The sequence below is a fragment of the Nerophis ophidion genome, linkage group LG10, assembly GCF_033978795.1.
Source record: "Nerophis ophidion isolate RoL-2023_Sa linkage group LG10, RoL_Noph_v1.0, whole genome shotgun sequence".
Lineage (NCBI taxonomy): Eukaryota > Metazoa > Chordata > Actinopteri > Syngnathiformes > Syngnathidae > Nerophis > Nerophis ophidion.
Genome location: NC_084620.1, coordinates 16,152,607 through 16,172,637, shown reverse-complemented (window position 1 = coordinate 16,172,637; position 20,031 = coordinate 16,152,607). Strand labels below are relative to the sequence as shown.

At 38.8% G+C, this 20,031-nt stretch overlaps 1 protein-coding gene across 4 annotated transcripts in view; it reads right to left on the bottom strand.

The window, feature by feature from the left end:
* Window positions 1-20,031, bottom strand: part of rbpjb (recombination signal binding protein for immunoglobulin kappa J region b) — an 89,408-nt gene that overhangs the window by 6,881 nt on the left and 62,496 nt on the right. The window contains exons 2-6 of one of the 4 annotated variants that reach the window (XM_061912656.1): window positions 16,549-16,588; window positions 14,788-14,826; window positions 8,240-8,335; window positions 5,840-6,005; window positions 5,589-5,763 (exon numbers count right to left, since the gene is read on the bottom strand). In XM_061912656.1, the coding sequence (XP_061768640.1) occupies window positions 5,589-5,763; window positions 5,840-6,005; window positions 8,240-8,335; window positions 14,788-14,826; window positions 16,549-16,550 (478 nt within the window). In that variant the 5' untranslated portion in view covers window positions 16,551-16,588. The remainder of the gene's footprint in view (window positions 1-5,588; window positions 5,764-5,839; window positions 6,006-8,239; window positions 8,336-14,787; window positions 14,827-16,548; window positions 16,589-20,031) is intronic. The other 3 variants (XM_061912658.1, XM_061912655.1, XM_061912657.1) reach the window with 3 other exon arrangements.

Sequence of the window (20,031 nt, the reverse complement as noted above, 5' to 3'; positions counted from 1 at the left end):
CACAAATTGCAACCCTTTTTTTCCGCACAGCACAGCGTTGATTGTGACGTAACACTCTTTTTGTACCAAAAAACAACACTTCGATTTGCATTGATTAAAGCAAGCCATAACAGACTGAACAACACATAACTTAACCACTTCCCGTGCCAAATCCTAACGACAACGCAGCATGAAGTATAAACAATAAAAAATTTAATATTAAGAGTATGTGAAAGTTTGATTTCTACCTTGTTCACTTCCCTGACAACCTCCTTAAAGTTTTGCAAACAATCACAAATATTAAGCAACTACAATGCACCAAACATGGATAAGTGCCGAGAGAGTGTTTTGCATATATCACCCTTCATGCATCCCTAGGGAGGCGTTCGGGTGGCATCCTGACCAGATGCCCGAACCACTTCATCTGGCTCCTCTCGATGTGGAGGAGCAGCGGCTTTACTTTGAGCTCCTCCCGGATGGCAGAGCTTCTCACCCTATCTCTAAGGGAGAGACCCGCCACCCGGCGGAGGAAACTCATTTCGGCCGCTTGTACCCGTGATCTTATCCTTTCGGTCATGACCCAAAGCTCATGACCATAGGTGAGGATGGGAACGTAGATCGACCGGTAAATTGAGAGCTTTGCCTTCCGGCTCAGCTCCTTCTTCACCACAACGGATCGATACAACGTCCGCATTACTGAAGACGCCGCACCGATCCGCCTGTCGATCTCACGATCCACTCTTCCCCCACTCGTGAACAAGACTCCTAGGTACTTGAACTCCTCCACTTGGGGCAGGGTCTCCTCCCCAACCCGGAGATGGCACTCCACCCTTTTCCGGGCGAGAACCACGTCCAGCTGGTAGGAGGCCACGGGGAAGACCCAGGACACGTTGGGAAGACTATGTCTCCCGGCTGGCCTGGGAACGCCTCGGGATCCCCCGGGAAGAGCTAGACGAAGTGGCTGGAGATAGGGAAGTCTGGGCTTCCCTGCTTAGGCTGCTGCCCCCGCGACCCGACCTCGGATAAGCAGAAGATGATGGATGGATGGATGGACCCTTCATGCATTGTAATGAATTTATTTATGTGTAATATGTATATATACACACACTGTACGTGTGTTATATTGTCCACAAAGTTCAATGAGTAGGAGGTGTGTTAAGTGTGACCGAGTGTTGACTTTCTTGGTTCGATTTAATTTACACCATGAGTTGGGAAAGTTGTTTGGATTGGGTCATCGATTCTATCATTACCCACAAGAGTGCAGCGATATTTCTCCAAGTCAAACCACAGGGAAATTAACTTTAGGCACAAACACACCGCAGGCCAATCTTTTTGTCAAACGTGTGATGTATCGCGGGCCACACTTATATGTCGAGTTTATTGTTGAGTTATGCTTTCACAAATGTACCAAACTCTCTTACTTTAGCTTAGCTCATTCAACTTTTTCATTGAGTTCACTGGGCTGTGTATATATGTTATAGACATATTATATCTGTATATATAATATACTGTACACATATTAAGTATATATTGTATATATTCGCAGGTATGTGATATTTTAAATTGCTATATCTAGTCTATTTATACCTGCATTGTCCTTTCCATCCTTACACTTTCCATCATTGTGACTGAGCTCCTGTGTTGAACAATTTCCCTTGTGGATCATTAAAGTTTTTCTAAGTCTAAATCTAAGTCTTTGAGGAGTCGGAGATGTTCGCACATCTGGACTGGACGACGCGGACGACCCCGTCTCCCAACTTCACAAGTGTGCCTTCTACCTTAAGGACACGGAGCGCATGTACCTGTGCCTTTCACAAGAGAGGATCATCCAGTTTCAAGTCTGTGTCACCTGCTGTACAACCCGTCATTTTTTCAAGTGCATGTCGGTCACGTTCTTCTGATCACTGGATTTCCAGTCCAGTGATCAACACCGCCGTTCTTTTGCGGCTCCGTCTTGCAACAAAACAGCACGGACACTTAAAAGATCTTGCGAATCCGCACGTAAACATGTGATAAGGGAAGTTGTAATAAAGCAAGCCACATACAGTATATTCTGTCATTCCATAAGAGCAAAAGCAAATAAACACTGTCCTGCCATTAATACCAAGTGCAGAACAGCAACACCAACGACAGTTTGTCTTGATAAACAACTTTAATTTTTGCAACAAGCAACGACACAACAGTAACATCATCCCTGGCGAGCGTGTCACCACACCTGGTCCCTGTATCAGCTGGTATTTGACAAAATATCCTCATATTGCTGCTCGGTATATACCTGTATATTATTATTTAATTTTGGACCTCCAGAATCAGCTTGTCCTCATCCATTTGTGTCAACAAGATGAAATTATGTCTAAAATCCTTTCACAAGTTGATTTCATGTCCGTCCCTACCCATTATGACGTTTCAAAGGGTAAAATACAATCACCCTTGAACATTGAGTATTTTACAAAAAAATTATTTTGTGTTTGTGCGTGACTTCCTGTCCAACAAAAGCAGATTTTATGTAAGTGAACACATTTGTTGTGATGTCTGCATATATTTGGAGCTGGTCAACAGCACATTGGTGACGTTCTGCAGGCAGTTTAACTGACACATTGACTTGAATAAAAACGCAAAAAATGCCGTTGCACATTCAGTGGAAATCAATGAGGCTGCTGCGTGCGTTGGATTTAACTGGCTTGGCTTGGTGATGCTTTGTGTTGTATAGCACAGTGTTACAATATAAAACCACCACTGGTCTAAGAAGCCGGAATGACATGAAAATTGCGCAGAGGAAAATAAACGTGTTCCTCCGTCAGAGCATCACGGCCAATGTGACCAAGGAGCATATAATTTTTCCAGGGGGACACGGCCAAACAGAGGGTCAGTAAGGGTCACAGTCACTGTGAAATTCCTGCCCCGGTTACAGTATTACTGTAATAATTATATAAATTAATTTGCGTCCTCAAAATTCTACACACAACACCACAATGACAATGCGAAAACATTTTTTTTTTAATATATATACTTTTGCAAATTTATTGAAAATAAAATACTCACTTATCAAATGTATTCAGAGCCTTTGCCATGAATCTCAAAAGTGAGCTAAGGTGCATCCTGTTTCAACTGATCATCCTTCAGATGTTCCTACAGCTTAATTAGAGTCCATCCGTGCTAAATTCAGTTGGTTGGACATGATTTAGAAAGGCACACACCTGTAAAGTCCCACACATGACTGTGCATGGCTGAGCACAAACCAAGAATGAAGTCGAAGGACTTGTTCGTAGACTTCAGAGACTGGATAGTTATGAGGAATCTGAAAATGGCTGTGCACCGACCCTTCCCAGCCAACCTGATGGAGCTTGAGAGGGGCTGCAAAGAAGAATGGGTGAAACCACCCTAAGATAGGTGTGCCAAGCTTGTGGCATCATAGTCAAAAAGACTTGAGGCTGTAATTGCTGCCAAATGTGGATCAACAAAGTATTGAGCAAAGGCTGTGTAAATACTTAAGACGTATTTGTTTTTTATTTCAATACATTTGCACAAAGCTTTGAAATATTTTTTTCAGATTGTCATTATGGGGTTTTGTGTGTAGAATTTTGAAGACTAAAATGAATGCATTCCACTTAGGAATAAGGCTGTAACATAACAAATGTGGAAAAAGTAAAGTGCTTTGACTACCGGTACTTTTCGATGCACTATATGTCACTAAAGTCCTAAATTCCAAACGGCTCATTTGGAACAAGATTGGAATCAGGAAAGATAGTTTTTTTTTTTTTTTTTTTTTTTTAAATATCTCCGCCATGCCTCCATTGTTTGATGTCAAATTTTCAAAATTATTTAAATCAACATTTTTAGGGGATACTAAATTGACAAAAATAGGTACAAACAGGTAAGAAAAGATGGTGTCAAACTCATTCTAGCTCAGGGGCCGCATGGAGAAAAATCTGTGCACACGCATTAAAAATAAAAAAATAAAAAAAACTTTAGATTGTTTTCTTTGTCTTATTTTAGCCAAAAATAGAACAAACACATTTTGAAAATATTACAGTAAAAAGATAGAAAAAAAAAATACTGGCAGTGGTAAAGTTTAGATCCATGAAGGAAAGAAGAAAGTGAATGAATGTTTATAACTGAATACATTTACAAATACATAAACATTTGTTTTCTTTTTTATCATTTTTTTTTATGAATTAAGTAACGTCTATGACAACCTTTTCCCAAAACACAACATAGAATGTGAGATACAACAGGATAATGCATACATTTATCATCCATCCATCCATCCATTTTCTATGTCTTGTCCCTTTTGGGGTTTGTTTTCAAAAAGGGTACAAAAAAATAGTACCCCATTTTTATGACTTAATGGGGTCCCTGGTACCCCATTTTGAAAATTCCTAGCACCAACACTGATGGAGTATTGGTGCGTGCAAAACAGCAGCAGGCGGCTCTGGCCTGCGGGCTGGTTCTAATACTACATTCATTGTGCTTATACTACACAGGTCATGCTTGTATCACAATCTCATCTTTATCTTGATGTCAGAATGGGAAGATATCTGCCATCAGGACTGTCAAAGAGCGAAAAGAAAACAGAAGTGAACAAACAAAAGGAAAACTATAGAGCCAAAGGTATATTTTTCATATAGGTTTTACAGGAGAGATATGAGAGAGGCTCTCGTTGGGAGATGTATCCCCACTTTGGAAGTAAACCTGATATATTAAATTTAAGTCTCGTTAATCTATGTAATACGTTTTCAATTTAAATATTAAGTGGAATAAATCAATTGTAATGCAGAATATTCTCAATATTCCTGAATCTTTTCAATGAAGGCAGCAGATGAAGAAACGCATCAACAGTGGTAGTTACAATATTTAATGATTTACATGTTGAAAACATAATTTTTTTTTTTTACAAATAATCATCCAAACCCAAACATACTATTTTTGTTTGTGCTTGTGAGGCCATTTCCTCCAAAATTGTTCTAAAGAAAGAAACAAGTAACAACATGCAAACATTCATAAAAGTTTTGTAAAACATGACCACTAAAAATACTTAATCTTGTTCCATTTATGTTCACATTATAAATGGTTATGAATTTTCATAATCCTGAGGGAACTCTCCTGAAGGAATCAGTAAAGTACTATCTATCTATAAACCTCGCCACATTTAATAATTCACAGTAAAATAATTAAAGCTTTACTTCCTGAGTCTCCGTACATAAAATATAAAATAAATACTTAGGCTCATCCAAGCTTTCACAAATGCTGATATTTATTTCCAAAGCTGGATAGAATTGCGCAAAGCATTTTGGGAGATGTGGTACCACCAAGGTTGGTCTGGATGTACAATCATATTCAATGGCGAAGTAGGAGACCTTTGTCGGCCACATTTTAAGGACTCTCTTTCGCGGATTTGGACAGCCTATCAGTAAACCCCCAGATTTGGACACAGCCAGTGTCTTTATCTGTGGTGCATGCATGTTGTGATGAGTTCTCAAACTTGTCTCATATTTATGGATAAAAATTACAGAGCGCGTTTGTAAGCATGAAACGTCGTAAACGAAGGACCACTTGTATTACCCTTTGGATGAAGACAACAACAACAAATTCCAGAAAGTGCAACTTACAGTCGGCGTTCTTAAGGGACTGTTTCTTTTTGGAGGGCTTGGAGATGACCTTGATCCTCTTGCTGAGGAAGACACCGATGTCGGTGCTGTTGCCGTAGAACATTTTGACAGACAACATGAAGTGCTTTCTCTTGTCGGAGTCGGATATGTACAAGGTTTTGGCTGTGCAATAGTTCTGGGATGGGAGAGAGCGTTCAGAGGAGATTGATGTGTTCACAAATGACTTCAATCACAGCGTGAGGGTCTTGTACCTTTCCCTCTAAGTTAAGTTGCTGCATTTCCTGGTCACTGTTGCCGATGCCGATGAAGGCACAAGGCTGCGATTCTTGCTCGGAACAGCCGTCACGCTCCATCTGTTCCTTCTTTTTCTTCCAACCGCTGCCCATCAGGTACACACAAGGGGGAGGGCAGAAAAACCTGGACACAAACATGCATAAACATGTCACTTTAAAAGCCCCGAGTAACTTCTGTCACTGCCAACTGCTGGAGTTTCCAAACTTATTTTAGCCAGGGCCACATATAGCAAACTTGAAGTATGTGTTCATGCCATACAATAAGGGCCTGATTGACTAAGATCCAAATACCACGTGCTAAACAGCATTTGCAATCTATTAAATAGTGTGTACTATTAGGGGGCTTGTGGCGTGCGATTTACCAACACCTTGTGCGCAATTGTAAAGTGGTGCAGACCGCCTTATTTAAATGAGGATTTTGCCTGTACTATACGGGGCATCAGAGGCAGTCTCATTTACTGCACATTCATGTTATCATGCTCCATACCTGTGGCGTTTTGCTATGTTTTAACAATAGCAAGTGACATGTTCCACTTTTAAAGGTAATTTTAGAAGCAGACGTGCAGTGCATCTACATTTTTATTTATCTATTTTGTTTTACCGCTGAAGGTGCATGGTAGCGAGGCTGCACGACTGTGCTTAATATGAAAAAATGCATACTTCAATAAGTTTTTTTTCATATAGGATATATGTTAGTAATATATATTTTATGTAAATAAAATAACCTCCGTAAAAAAATACTAAATGAAACCAAAACGCATCAATTGCATTTGATTTAATCAGTTAAATCATCTAGCGGTTATGGAATTATAAAAGGATGTTTCTGAATAGAAAATTTGTCTATATGGTGTGGAAATATTTTTGGTCCTCCCAAAACAGCGATGAGTCTTGATAAATCACTTTGTGCATGCTGTAGAATATATTTGCATTTTCTCCACAATGTATTGTGGCCGTTTTGAGGATCTGCATATTAATGAAGACAGAAACGCAAAATGGATTGTACGCCTTATTCTGCTCACTTGATAGCCAATCCACTTTGCTATTAGAAGATCAGCTTTGCATGTGTTATCAAGTTTGCACATGTTTTAGTACATGCAAACCTTTAGTAAAGCAGGCTCTAAATATGCTAAAATCAATCCAATGTTGGTCAATCTACATCAGTTCAATTAAATTTGATCTATATAGCTATTTGACCTAATGTAAACTTTTGAATGTACATGTCCAACAGTTTTTAAATTTTCCCAGAAAGGCAAACTATATGCGCTTCCAGTCTTTCAGTTGAAACCTTCTGATGACACACTAAACTTAGTGGTCACTTGACTCTGTGACCATCTCATTTGAAGTTGCGTCGTGGCGAGGTATTGTGGAGCAATCATTCGGTCGTCTTAGTCTATTAATTAAAAAATCTGAGCAGCAAGATGAAGAGGACTGTAAACATTTTTTTAAATAATACTATTTTTGAAATATTAAAAACAAATGCCTTCAGATTAGTGAACAGTCTGCTGTACGGACTGTAAATGAGCTACATAATACCATAGGTGCTCAATTCCATCTGTAGTCCCCCATACCAGTGTGGGTGGCACTGGCAGCAAGGTGGGTGACATTTATTGCCCAAACACAAAACGGCAGTGACTAGGATGGCGGAAGCTGGATTCGTACCAAGAACTCTTCCGCTGGAATGCAGCACCCCCTGCGACCCCGAGAGGGACAAGCGGTAAAAAAAAATGGACGGATGGACACTCAAGTTTCTGGAAGACCGCTTTAGTTGATTGATTGAAACTTTTATTAGTAGATTGCTCAGTACAGAACATATTCCGTAAAATTGACCACTAAATGGTAACACCCGAATAAGTTTTTCAACTTGTTTAAGTCGGGGTCCACGTTAATCAATTCATGGTATTCATGGTTCACCGCTTTACCATCTGATCCATGCCCCCCCTTAACTTGGTGTTAGGAGACAAAACTAATTTGTGAAACATCCATCTAATAACCTTATTATTAATATGTTATATTTAAGTATACATCATGTTTTTATGATTTGCTAAGGGCCAATGAAAAAACTAGCAGTCTTTCTGAGAGATGTTTTCAGCACTCCACTGACATACACTTCAAATGTTCACCAGCAGAGGGCAGACTATCACCTGGCTAAATCAAACACGAATGCAAAGAAAACTACTGAATTTGACCATCTGTGTGATTATATTCATTTCAAGACTCATCCTGTCTGCTACTTTAAATACTTCACATACTTTGAACACAGAACAATACAAGACACGCGCATATGGTGTAAGTGGAACTTTATATTATATTATTTTATCGTTATTTCAATATAAAAAGAAACCTGTCACAGTCACTTACCTTTTCTCATTGCCATAGGATTTCTGTGCAACTTTTGCATGCAGGATCATAACAGTTTGGTCCCCTCGCTCCTTTAGGTAGTTCCTCATGGCTTCTCTGAAAGCGCAAGGGGTAGGGGGGTAGAGGATCATCAACAGGCCATTCATAATCTGGCAGATGAGCGTGTTGGAGCAGAAGGAGCCTCTGGGCTTGGTTGGTTTTTGGGCAGTGTTGTTGGGGGTGGGGGCACTAGATAGGTGTTGACAGACTTTAGGTGAGAAAAATGACAATACACAACAACATGTGCATACTGTACCCTCGCATTGACCCCCTTTAACGCCTCCACGGCCAAAAAAAAGCTTGCTTCGCTCCCTCCGGCTGGATCCAATCGAGGAGGGAAAAGGGCGGGCTGGGCTGGACCGTTAATGACCGACTCAGGCAGTGGGGAGGTGGTGGTGTGGTAAGCAGTTAAGAGAGAGGGGAGTCTGTCATCTATCTCCGGGGGGACTGAGGGGAGGAGGTCAAACGAGGGGAAAGGGGAAGCATAGTTCCTTCTCTCTGACCACTTGTGCAATGCTGAAGGCACTCAGATGGTAAAAAAAATGTTTCGGGTACACTGTTGATGTCACTGACACATGACACACTAGCGCACCTCACTCTGCCTCGCAACACCAATCTGCACACTCAGGTTAAACCGGGCCTTTGTCATGGTAAACAAGAGACCGTTGAGAGGGACTGTGTGTGAGAGGGAGGGAGTGAGGGCAGTGGGCTGAAGAGGATGAAGGCTAAGGCAGTTTGGTATAGCTCATAATGGATTGGGGAAATTAGGGGGAATATATTCTTGTTCAAAGGGACAGGCGCTCTCGCGCTGCTTTTTTGACTCATTATGGCTTGTTGCCAGCAAGTTTCAAGGAAAATGATAGCGATAGAACCCAAGAATTCCAAATATTTGAGGCCACTGAAGTGATCCCGGACACCCCTGAAACCCATCAAAAAGCTTATTTGTTTTATTTTTTATAAGTATCAGTGTACTCTTCCATAGCCACTCATTAGACTGCAATCATAAATCTTTCCTTTAAAGAAACAAAGAGTTTAGTTATCAATGAATTTGAAACGGTCAGATGAAAATCTAATCGAAAATTGTTTCGCATTGGAAAATATGATTCCAATTAATTTGTTCAAGACACCCAAAAACTTGAGGCCAAAACACATTTTATACAGAAGAATTATAATTGTACACACAGAAAATGATGCAAAATACATATAAATGACACATGAAATATATAAATGAACATTTACCACTTTTACCTTTAATAAAGATTATTGATGGCAATGCACACTTAGCTAGATTAATTAATTTATTCAATAGTGTTTCTCAACTTATTCATCAAAGTGCTGGCCCTCGTGTTTTATCCAAGAGCGCACGGACAACGGATGTGTGTTCACATATATATATATTTTTTTACATCAAGTGATGCAAACGCATGCATGAGACAGCTTTACGGCACAATACGTTACACTGCAGTGATTCTACAGCCTCACGTGCAGTCTTCTGTGTTCTGGCAAACTGCTTTGTTGCCCCTCTTCCATTTACGACAGCAAAAAATACAAGATGTAACTGATTTTCAAGGCAAACTGAGTACGCTGGGTATATTTAAAGTGGAGGGCCACAAACAGCACTTGGAGGCCTTGTTGAAACAGCAAATTCTATATTTTCCATTAAATTAAAATTATGGAAAAAACATTATTGATAGCCACACTTTAATGAACTCAGGCAGGCTAGCTATCTTAACTGCTAACATGAATACGAAACACAATAACGTCTTTCCACATTAAGAAATGACATACCACAGCTAATCTTTTAAAAACCCATTGCTGTCTGAGCAACTAAACTGTTCAATTGTGCACATTGAACCCAGAGGCTGTGCTGTCTTAGCAAAGAGTGATCTACTTATACTATATTTGAAAACATTTTTTTTAATTTTTTTTACAACTTTTTTAACAAAGACAAAGCTGTGTACAACTGAAAGTGAATTTGTGTGACGTCACATAAACCAGACGTGATGCAAAGTGAACACTCAATTCACCTTTTATCAATAAAATTTTTTTTAAAACTTTTCTGAATTAAAATGGCCATTATGTACGACAAGTTTACATTCATTACTACACAATCGGGAAGATAACGCCGTAGTATGCCGTCCCAAGAAAATGCGTTACAACGCTAAATAGACAGTTCCTCAGTGTTCATTTTCCATTACAGTCTGTCATGAATTCAACACACTCGCGTTTGTTTCCGGAAGTGGAAACACACATCTGTTGCCAGAAGTCGGAAGTGCGCTGCTATGAAAACGGATAAAATTGCGCTCAGGAAAGAAGTTCCGGTACCACATAAAAAGACCAAAATACGGTAAATATTGAACATATTACATATTGTTGTGAATGTGACTGTTACTACATTAAATATATACTTGCAGTGTGTATATATAAAAATGATAGAGGAATTTCAAAGTTGTTTTAGAGGGCTTTGAAGGCTACAACAGTGACTCCCATTAGCCACATTTTGCAAGTGTTTTTTTTATAATCTTTAGAATCCCCCCAAAATGATCCAATGTTAATGTCTTAAAACCTTGTTCTTGTGTAGAAGCGACATAGGAAAAAAAAACTGATCATGCTCAATAAATAACTATTCATGCACATGAAAAATATTAATCAATCAATCTATAAATAAATGTTTTTTTATAGCCATAAATCATAAGTGTCTCAAAGGGCTGCACAAGCCACAACGACATCTGCGATACAGAGCACACTGTACCAAACACATTGATCAAAGTGTTTGGATGTATTCATTCTAGAGAGCTACATATTTGATTATAAAGTAATACTGTTCTGTTTACGTGATTTATACCCATAAAAGAAGTGAAGTGAATTATATTTATATAGCGCTTTTTCTCTAGTGACTCAAAGCGCTTTACATAGTGAAACCCAATATCTAAGTTACATTCAAACCAGTGTGGGTGGCACTGGGAGCAGGTGGGTAAAGTGTCTTGCCCAAGGACACAAAGGCAGTGATTAGGATGGCGGATGCGGGAATCGAACCTGCAACCCTCAAGTTGCTGGCACGGCTGCTCTACCAACCGAGCTAAACCGCCCGAGTTACATATATAATGATAAAGTACCTACAATATGGTACTGTTTACGATTAAAGTACAATTTAAAAAGCTAAAATCCACCCCAAACGACATCTTAGTGATTAAAAATAATATTTTGATATTGACACGTCACCTGTACACCTCATAAGGGTATTTACGTAATACACAGTATGCACCGATGAGACGTGTCAATATCAAAATATTACTTTGCATTACTTTTTGGCAATCAAGAATACATTGATTTAATGAATACATCTAAACCCGTTATCAATATTTATTATGTACTTAAATAACAGTTAATATTTCTAAAATTAAAAAAAAAAGATTTTAGCACATCAACACTGGATCTACAACTGTCCTCGACAACTAAGACCATAGAAATGGCCAACTCTTGAATTTTTTGGACACGATAAAGGTCTAAATAATTTTAAACACTTGTCCTTATGATAACCACAAATATTATGTGTTTGTCTTTCATGTAGTAATAATTCTTTAGACAAACAAAGTTTGCATTAAATCTTTAACAAGTGTGCGCGCCACCACGGCGGGAATCAATTTTTGCCAGGCTTGGAGATAAGGCTTGGCAGAAGGCTACGCTTCCGGAGCGTTTTGTCTTATCGTTATTGTGATCAAGACATACAGCAAACAGCTGTTAAATAAGAAAATTAAATATATGAAAACACAAAACTTAAAATACAAATGAGCACAAATTTGTGAAAAAACAAAACAAATAAATCATGTCTTATCACATTCTCCTTTAGTCTCTGGACAAAGTCACAAGTTGGCTAGTTTTGGTTATGTCAGCAACCACTTATGTTGACATGAGTCAGTCGGTCTGAAGGGCGTTGACAGGTTCTATTGTATTAGTACCGGCCAAATGTAGAGGGAGCCATTGAGCAATGTCAGCAAACTATTCCTCCATCAATAGATAATTAGATTGCTGCACAAACCAAAACGGTCATAGCTGCACTGCAAATCCAGCATGTAGAGTAAAGTGATACACTATACTTCATCCCAGTAATGAGCAAACAGTACAACAAGAATGTAGACCAGCTTCATTTCACCGACATAATTCAATATTAAGTAAGTACCAGCCATGGGCAGTCATTCCAGACCAGTATTGCTGCCCCACTCCGGATCACAACCGTGGCCTCTCTATTACACAATTGCGCTTTGACTCACAGGAGGTTTTTATATACCACCGTCGTCTGTGATGCCATTTTTAGTGCTGACATCCACCTCAGTGCACACAGTAAAATATTTGAATGGATTTAAAGCCTCACATGCCGCAACAATGAAAGGAAACCAAACATGCTGTCATCAGATGGACCGAATCGGTTCGACGGTGGCTCTGTAATCTTTTACAAGCTGCCAAATGTTGGCCATACCGCAGCATTCTAATCAAATTATATGGGCAAAGACAGATTTACATTGATATTAAATATGGCAGGCTGTGCTTTACACAAGCCAAGCATTGTCACGGCGTACAGATGGACCGCTACAAACACAGTCGGATATAAATGCAGGTAAATACAAACCAAGATTGTATCTGATGTGCCTCGTTCAGACCGACATTAAAAAGTAGTTTGCAAGCTCGAATGTGTGCAAAAACTAGACAAGTGCATTTTTTTGTCGCAAGTGTCATATGATGTATTCATGTCTTTGCAGTCGACCTACTTTCCCACACTTATAGCACCATCATTTTCAGTCAGGCGGCAACGCAAGTGGGTAAAGAACTGTCCAGCGGGGGCTTTTTAGGGGAAGCCCTGTCAGGACGTCTACTCGACTGGAAATACAATGCATGCCACACTTGCACTGCAAATGAGCCTGCACGCACGCACGCACGCACGCACGCACGCACGCACGCACGCACGCACGCACGCTTTTCACCTCTAAGGTACTCAAAGCGCTTTGACACTACTTCCACATTTACCCATTCACACACACATTCACACACTGATGGAGGGAGCTGCCATGCAAGGCGCTAACCAGCACCCATCAGGAGCAAGGGTGAAGTGTCTTGCTCAGGACACAACGGACGCGACGAGGTTAGTACTAGGTGGGGATTGAACCAGGGACCCTTGGGTTGCGCACGGCCACTTTTCCCACCGCGCCACGCCGTCCCTATTATATGTTTCAATTAATAGTAAATAATCTTAATTAATAACCATGATTTCAATATTGATGAAAATAATCAGGATTTTTATTTTGGCCATAATCGCGCAGCCCTATTGTAGAGGCACAATTACAACAAGGGTAGACCGATTGTACTACACAACCAGGAGCATCAAGTTGCAACTACTGGATAAATGTGATGGTATTTTGATTACTGTAGAAAATTGGACACCTGTAAGTGATCACAACAAGCTGGGGTCACAATGTACAAAAAAAAAAAGATCAGCTCTGTCATCTGAAAAGCTAAATGAGCTTGTTTTTTGAAACAACTGGTTAAACTAAAGACAAGTAAAGGCAGATTTAAATGGTGCACTATTAAGTTGTTTATGTGTGTGTTTACTAAATGATTCCTTAGTGTGCATATGTACGTTGTTTGCTATAATATTGAAAATACTTTCAAACTGTGCACTTAATTCTTATAATACTTAGTCACCAGCAAAAAATAACCTGTGATTAACCATGATTAATCACAATCCAAGAGTGTGATTAATCTTGATTAAAAAAATAATTTTACAGCCCTACAACTAATTGAACCTTCTACCTCGATTTCGGTTAATGCGCAATCATGCCACTCTCAACTGCTATTTTACTTTTTGGTCAACTTCATCCTTATCGTAGCCAAAGTGTGTTCAAAAAACTGACTGGGAATCCCTTTTGGGTACAAGCTGCCCGCGTTGTACTGCCAGCTCTGAGTTTACTTACACGATGCTTCGGTGTAGCAAACTGGATGGTGTCACATGGCTACTTTTTCGGCTGGTTTTGTGACAGTATGTATGCGTTGCAACACATGGCTCCCTGTGTCTACACAACCAGGAGTTAATTTTGAGGGGACGATGTATTAGTAGAGCGATAAACATAAAAGGGGTTAAATAACTATATAACTGACACGGCAGTTTTATGTTAGTTAGAAGCTTTAAATCCATCCATCCATTTCTACCGCTTATTCCCTTTGGGGTCTCGGTGGGCGCTGGTGCCTATCTCAGCTACAATCGGGGGGAAGGCGGGGTACACACTGGAAAAGTCGCCACCTTATCGCAGAGAAGCTTTAAATGTCAGTTTCAATTAATCGCCCAGCCCTAATAAAAAGCACTAGCAAGTGTATTGTCCAAAACTCAAATGCAGAGATATAAAACAGCATCTAATAATATCCATATGCGTTAAGACTGACTTTTTGCAAGCTCGTTCAATATCAACCAAAGAATGCATTGACCAACACACATGTGGCAAGAGCAAGAGTGTGTTTACCTGGTTAGGCGCTGTGGCTGAGGGCGCTCCCCAAACTTCCTGAAGGGCGAAGAGAAAAACACAAATGAGTGAGCTAAATGTAAAAGTAAACAACACAATGCAATACATGATACATAAATATATATTAAAGTCAATTAAACAGGAGGGAAGCATGGTGGGGATCACCATTACTCTTGTTCAATTAGCAGATAAAGCACGTTAGGCAGATAAAAGCTTTTATTTCTTTCTGCTCCTTTTTAATCAATTTATTTTAATGTTATATTAAAAGTTTTTTGTTTGACCTTGAATGAATGAAATAAAATAAATACAGAAACAGTCCTATTAGTGTAAATGCTAATTTGCTAGTTTAATGAATACTGATGACATTTTTCCATCTATGTCTGTAAGGTGACAAAGCATTCAGATACATCAATATTAGTATGTGGTGCTACTCCTACATTTATAGCTTTGGGGTGAGAACATCAACAAATGTATGCAGCGCAGCCACCTGAAATGTGGTTGCTCCTTGACATTCACATTTCACAAACATCCATAATCGAAAGCAATAGATAAACTCCAATAGGGCTGCAACTATGGAATACGTTTGAATTTGGAAATTATTCTAAAAATGTATTTGATCAATCTAATAATAGGAAAAAAAACTATTTTTGTTGAATTTATCAAAGTGCAACACATGGCTCGGTTGGTAGAGCGACTGTTCCAGCAACTTAAGGGTTCCAGGTTTGATCCCCGCTTGCACCATCCTAGTCACTGCCTTTGTGTCCTTGGGAAAATAAACTTCACCCACCTGCTCCCAGTGCCACCCGCTTTGGTTTAAATCTAGCTTAAAGATGTAGATAATGGCTTTCAGTATGTAAAGCGCTTTGAGTCTCTAGAGAAAAACACTATATAAATATAATTCACTTTACTTAATTTGTTTTGTGCAGCACTGGGGGGTTTCTGTCAACAACAACAAATACGAAGCAGGTCAGGATGACTTTTTTGTCACGCCTCACGTCCACTTTTTAAGTAGTTTTCAACCACTCTTCTATTTCTAATGCAAAATATACATTGCCATTTCAATATGTGTGCCTTGCCTTCACTTAAGCAGAATCAAATGTATACATTTTAAAGATAATCACATTAATTTTGTTTTTACAGGCAATTTCCTTAACTATTAACTATCAACCGATTAACTTACCAAACTTTTATTGTGAAATAATATTTAGATCTAAAACCAGAAGTAACATACTGCCTTTACAGTGAAACCGAAAGTAGCAATTTTCAATACACTGCACCAAAATGATGGGGCAAAAACACCTTTTTCTTCCTACAGTAAATACAAATCCTCTCTTATTTGTGATCAGACATAGGAGAGTCAGTACAAGTCATCAACAAGCAAAGAGTGTCCCCTTTGCTGGGAACGGATTTTGTAAGATGAGAAGAAGAATCCCAAGAAAGATGATTGGCTCTAAGGGATAAGACATGGAATAACTCTGTAAAAAGGAGGGCGATCAATAAGGTTCCCACAGTGAAACACAGATGCCTCAGCTAGCTAATGCATTCTGGAGGGGGGGAGGAAAGGGATATTGCGGTGAAAGTGGAAGGAGAGATTCCAAGGAGCGAAGAAGCAAGAAACCTTTTTAAGCATCCACAAGGGCTTCTCCTAATGTGTGTATGTACTATGCAGTGTGAAGGGTGATGAAATGTGTTGAAGTGATACAGCCGTGGGTTTGCACCTTAAGAAACAAAAGCAATACTTCCTATTGACTATAAACTCACATATGCACTCAGTCAATACAGGAAACCACAACGGGCAGACCTGCGAAGGCAAAACAGAGTTGCATCTGCAGTTTTTCTAGGTATAAACCTCAGCCTGATTTGACCTCCAAAAATATTCTACAGCAATGATTCTCAAACTGTGGCACACGGGCTCCATCTTGTGGTACGCCAAACAACCCCTTTATGAAAATACAGGGTTTTATTTTCCAATTTCTAAAAAAAGTCAATTTTCAAATGCTGTGTAATGTTATAGGGGCCAGAAGTAAAAAATATACTTGTTAAATAAAAACTCTGCCTTGCTTTTAATGAATACTTAGGCCTACTACGCTACTGTATTTTAATGTTGATCATGGGGGTACTTGGAGAGCCACGTTTTTTCTGAGGTGATGAGTTTGACAACCACTGTTCTACAGCATATAATACACATTAAAAGATCCATGTGTTTGAGTTTGTTTGTAGGTCTTTTTGCCTCTAAATACGACAATGAGTCAATTCATGCAGGAGATCCACCGACAATATAAGTTAAACCATGAAAACAATGCCAGATGGGAAGTTCTGTTGTTCCAAATCATTCTTCTGCTGAAAAATAAAAGGGACCATAAACGCTGGTTACACACTCAAATATCATACGTATTAATTATAGGCAGTTTAGTGGAGCCTAAAAAAACCCATAAATGGTCCAATGGGAAAAACCTGTGGGCTTCTTGGCTACTTTAGAATACACAGAGTGATGACAAATAAATTGGAACACCAGCAAAGCAATAAGGCTGCCATTATTAAACACCAACTTGCATGAGGACTTTCATATGTCAGTTGGATAGATGGTGAGTAGTGGTGTAACACTTCACCATGAACACAGATGGGTGGGCACCTCTGTTTTGAGGTCACTGTTGGTTATTATTTTGAGTACGGTAAGATAACAAAATATAAAATATAAAACTGCATTACGTTTGTGCCAACACCTTTTGCTGATTTGTACAATTAAGGAACTATCCAATTAATACTATTGCAGCGTATAATTTCAAAGCGACAATTGATGACACATCAGGCTGCACAAAATAATTTGTGGTGTCTTTATTGCGCCATCTCACATGAATAGGAAACAGGCACTTATTAAATAAATATGATGGATTTCAGGTTGTGCAAGGCTTATGACTTACAGATGAGCCAATGTAACTGGTGTTTTAAATGGGACCATGAAAAAGGAGGATTACCTCCAAATTCTTCAGGACAACCTAAAATCATCAGCCCGGAGATAGTCTCTTGGGCGCAGTTGGGTGTTCCAACAGGACAATGACCCCAAACATGTCAAAAATGGTCAAGGAATGGCTAAATCAGGCTAAAATTAGGGTTGAAAACCAACAAATTTAGCTGTATCTTAGCTGCATACATACATACACATATATATATATATATATATACACACACATACATATATATCATATAGATGTACATACATATTATATATATATATATATATATATATATATATATATATATATATATATATATATATATATATATATATATTAGGGATGTAACGTATGCAAAAACTTCGGTTCGGTACGTACCTCGGTTTAGAGGTCACGGTTTGGTTCATTTTCGGTACAGTAAGAAAACAACAAAATATAAATTTTTGGGTTATTTATTTACCAAATTTGTAAACAATGGCATAACAGAATGGTCTCCAACCACCGTGCCGCGGCCCGGTATCGGGCCGTAGAACATTTAAAAACATTGTTGTTTAGATTTTTTTATCAAATCAACATAAAAAACACAAGATACACTTACAATTAGTGCACCAACCCAAAAAAACTCAGTTTTTTTCATGACGATTTAATTAATTTTTTTTCTTTTTACATTTTTTTCTTTCCATGATGGCACGTGAGGCCCCGCCTCACCTGCCTCCCCTGACTGCACGTCACTGTAATTAACATGTATATACACATACATAAATATATACACACACGTATATATACATATATATACACATATATTATTATTATTATACTTTAAACTGTTTTATATTTAAAAAAAAATGTTTATCCTGTAAAGCGTCTTTGAGTGCTCAGAAAAGTGCTATACTAAATAAAATGTATTATATATATATACATATATATATATATATATATATATATATATATATATATATATATACACACACACACACATTCTCTCTCTCTCTTTCTATCCATATATATATATCTCTCTCTCTCTCTTGCTCTCTCTCTGTCTTTCTCTCCATATATATATGTGTATATGAATATATATATATATATAAATGCTGTAGAACAGTGGTTCTCAAAGTCACCACCACGTGTTTCTCCAAGTACCCCCTTAATGGGCAACATTAAAATACAATAGCGTAGTAGGCCTAAGTATTCATTAAAAACAAGGCAGAGTTTTTATTTTACAATTTTTCTTAATACTTATGGCCACTATAAAATTACACAGCATTTGAAAAGTAACATTGTGTGTATATATATATATATATATATTTCTTCTCTGTGAATTACTTAGCCTTTGGCAACACTAAATTGGCCCTAGTGTGTGGATGTGAGTGTTAATGTTGTCTGTCTATCTGTGTTGGCCCTGCGATGAACTGGCGACTTGTCCAGGGTGTACTCCGCCTTCCGCCCGATTGTAGCTGAGATAGGCACCAGCGCCCCCCGCGACCCCAAAGGGAATAAGCGGTAGTAAATGGATGGATGGATGGATGGATTCATGGAAGCTGCTTTTGAGATAGGCACCGGAGCCCCCCGTGACCCTAAAGGGAATAAGCGGTAGAAATTGATGGATGGATTCATGGAAGCTGTTTTTATACCCAATCATGGCACCCACCTGTCCCCAATTTGCCTGCACACCTGTGGGATGTTCCAAATAAGTGTTTGATGAGAATTTCTCAACTTCATCAGAATATATATTTATATACACAGTGGGGCAAAAAAGTATTTAGTCAGCCACCGATTGTGCAAGTTCTCCCACTTAAAATGATGACAGAGGTCTGTAATTTTCATCATAGGTACACTTCAACTGTGAGAGACAGAATGTGAAAAAAAATCCAGGAATTCACATTGTAGGAATTTTAAAGAATTTGTTTGTAAATTATGGCGGAAAAAAAGTATTTGGTCAACCATTCAAAGCTCTCACTGATGGAAGGAGTTTTTGGCTCAAAATCTCACGATACATGGCCCCATTCATTCTTTCCTTAACATGGATCAATTGTCCTGTCCCCTTAACAGAAAAACGGCCCCAAAGCATGATGTTTCCACCCCCATGCTTCACAGTAGGTATGGTGTTCTTGGGATGCAACTCAGTATTCTTCTTTCTCCAAACACGACGAGTTGAGTTTATACCAAAATGGATACATGGATGATACAGCAGAGGATCGGGAGAATGTCATGTGGTCAGATGAAACCAAAATAGAACTTTTTGGTATAAATTACTTTATATATATATATATATATATATATATATATATAT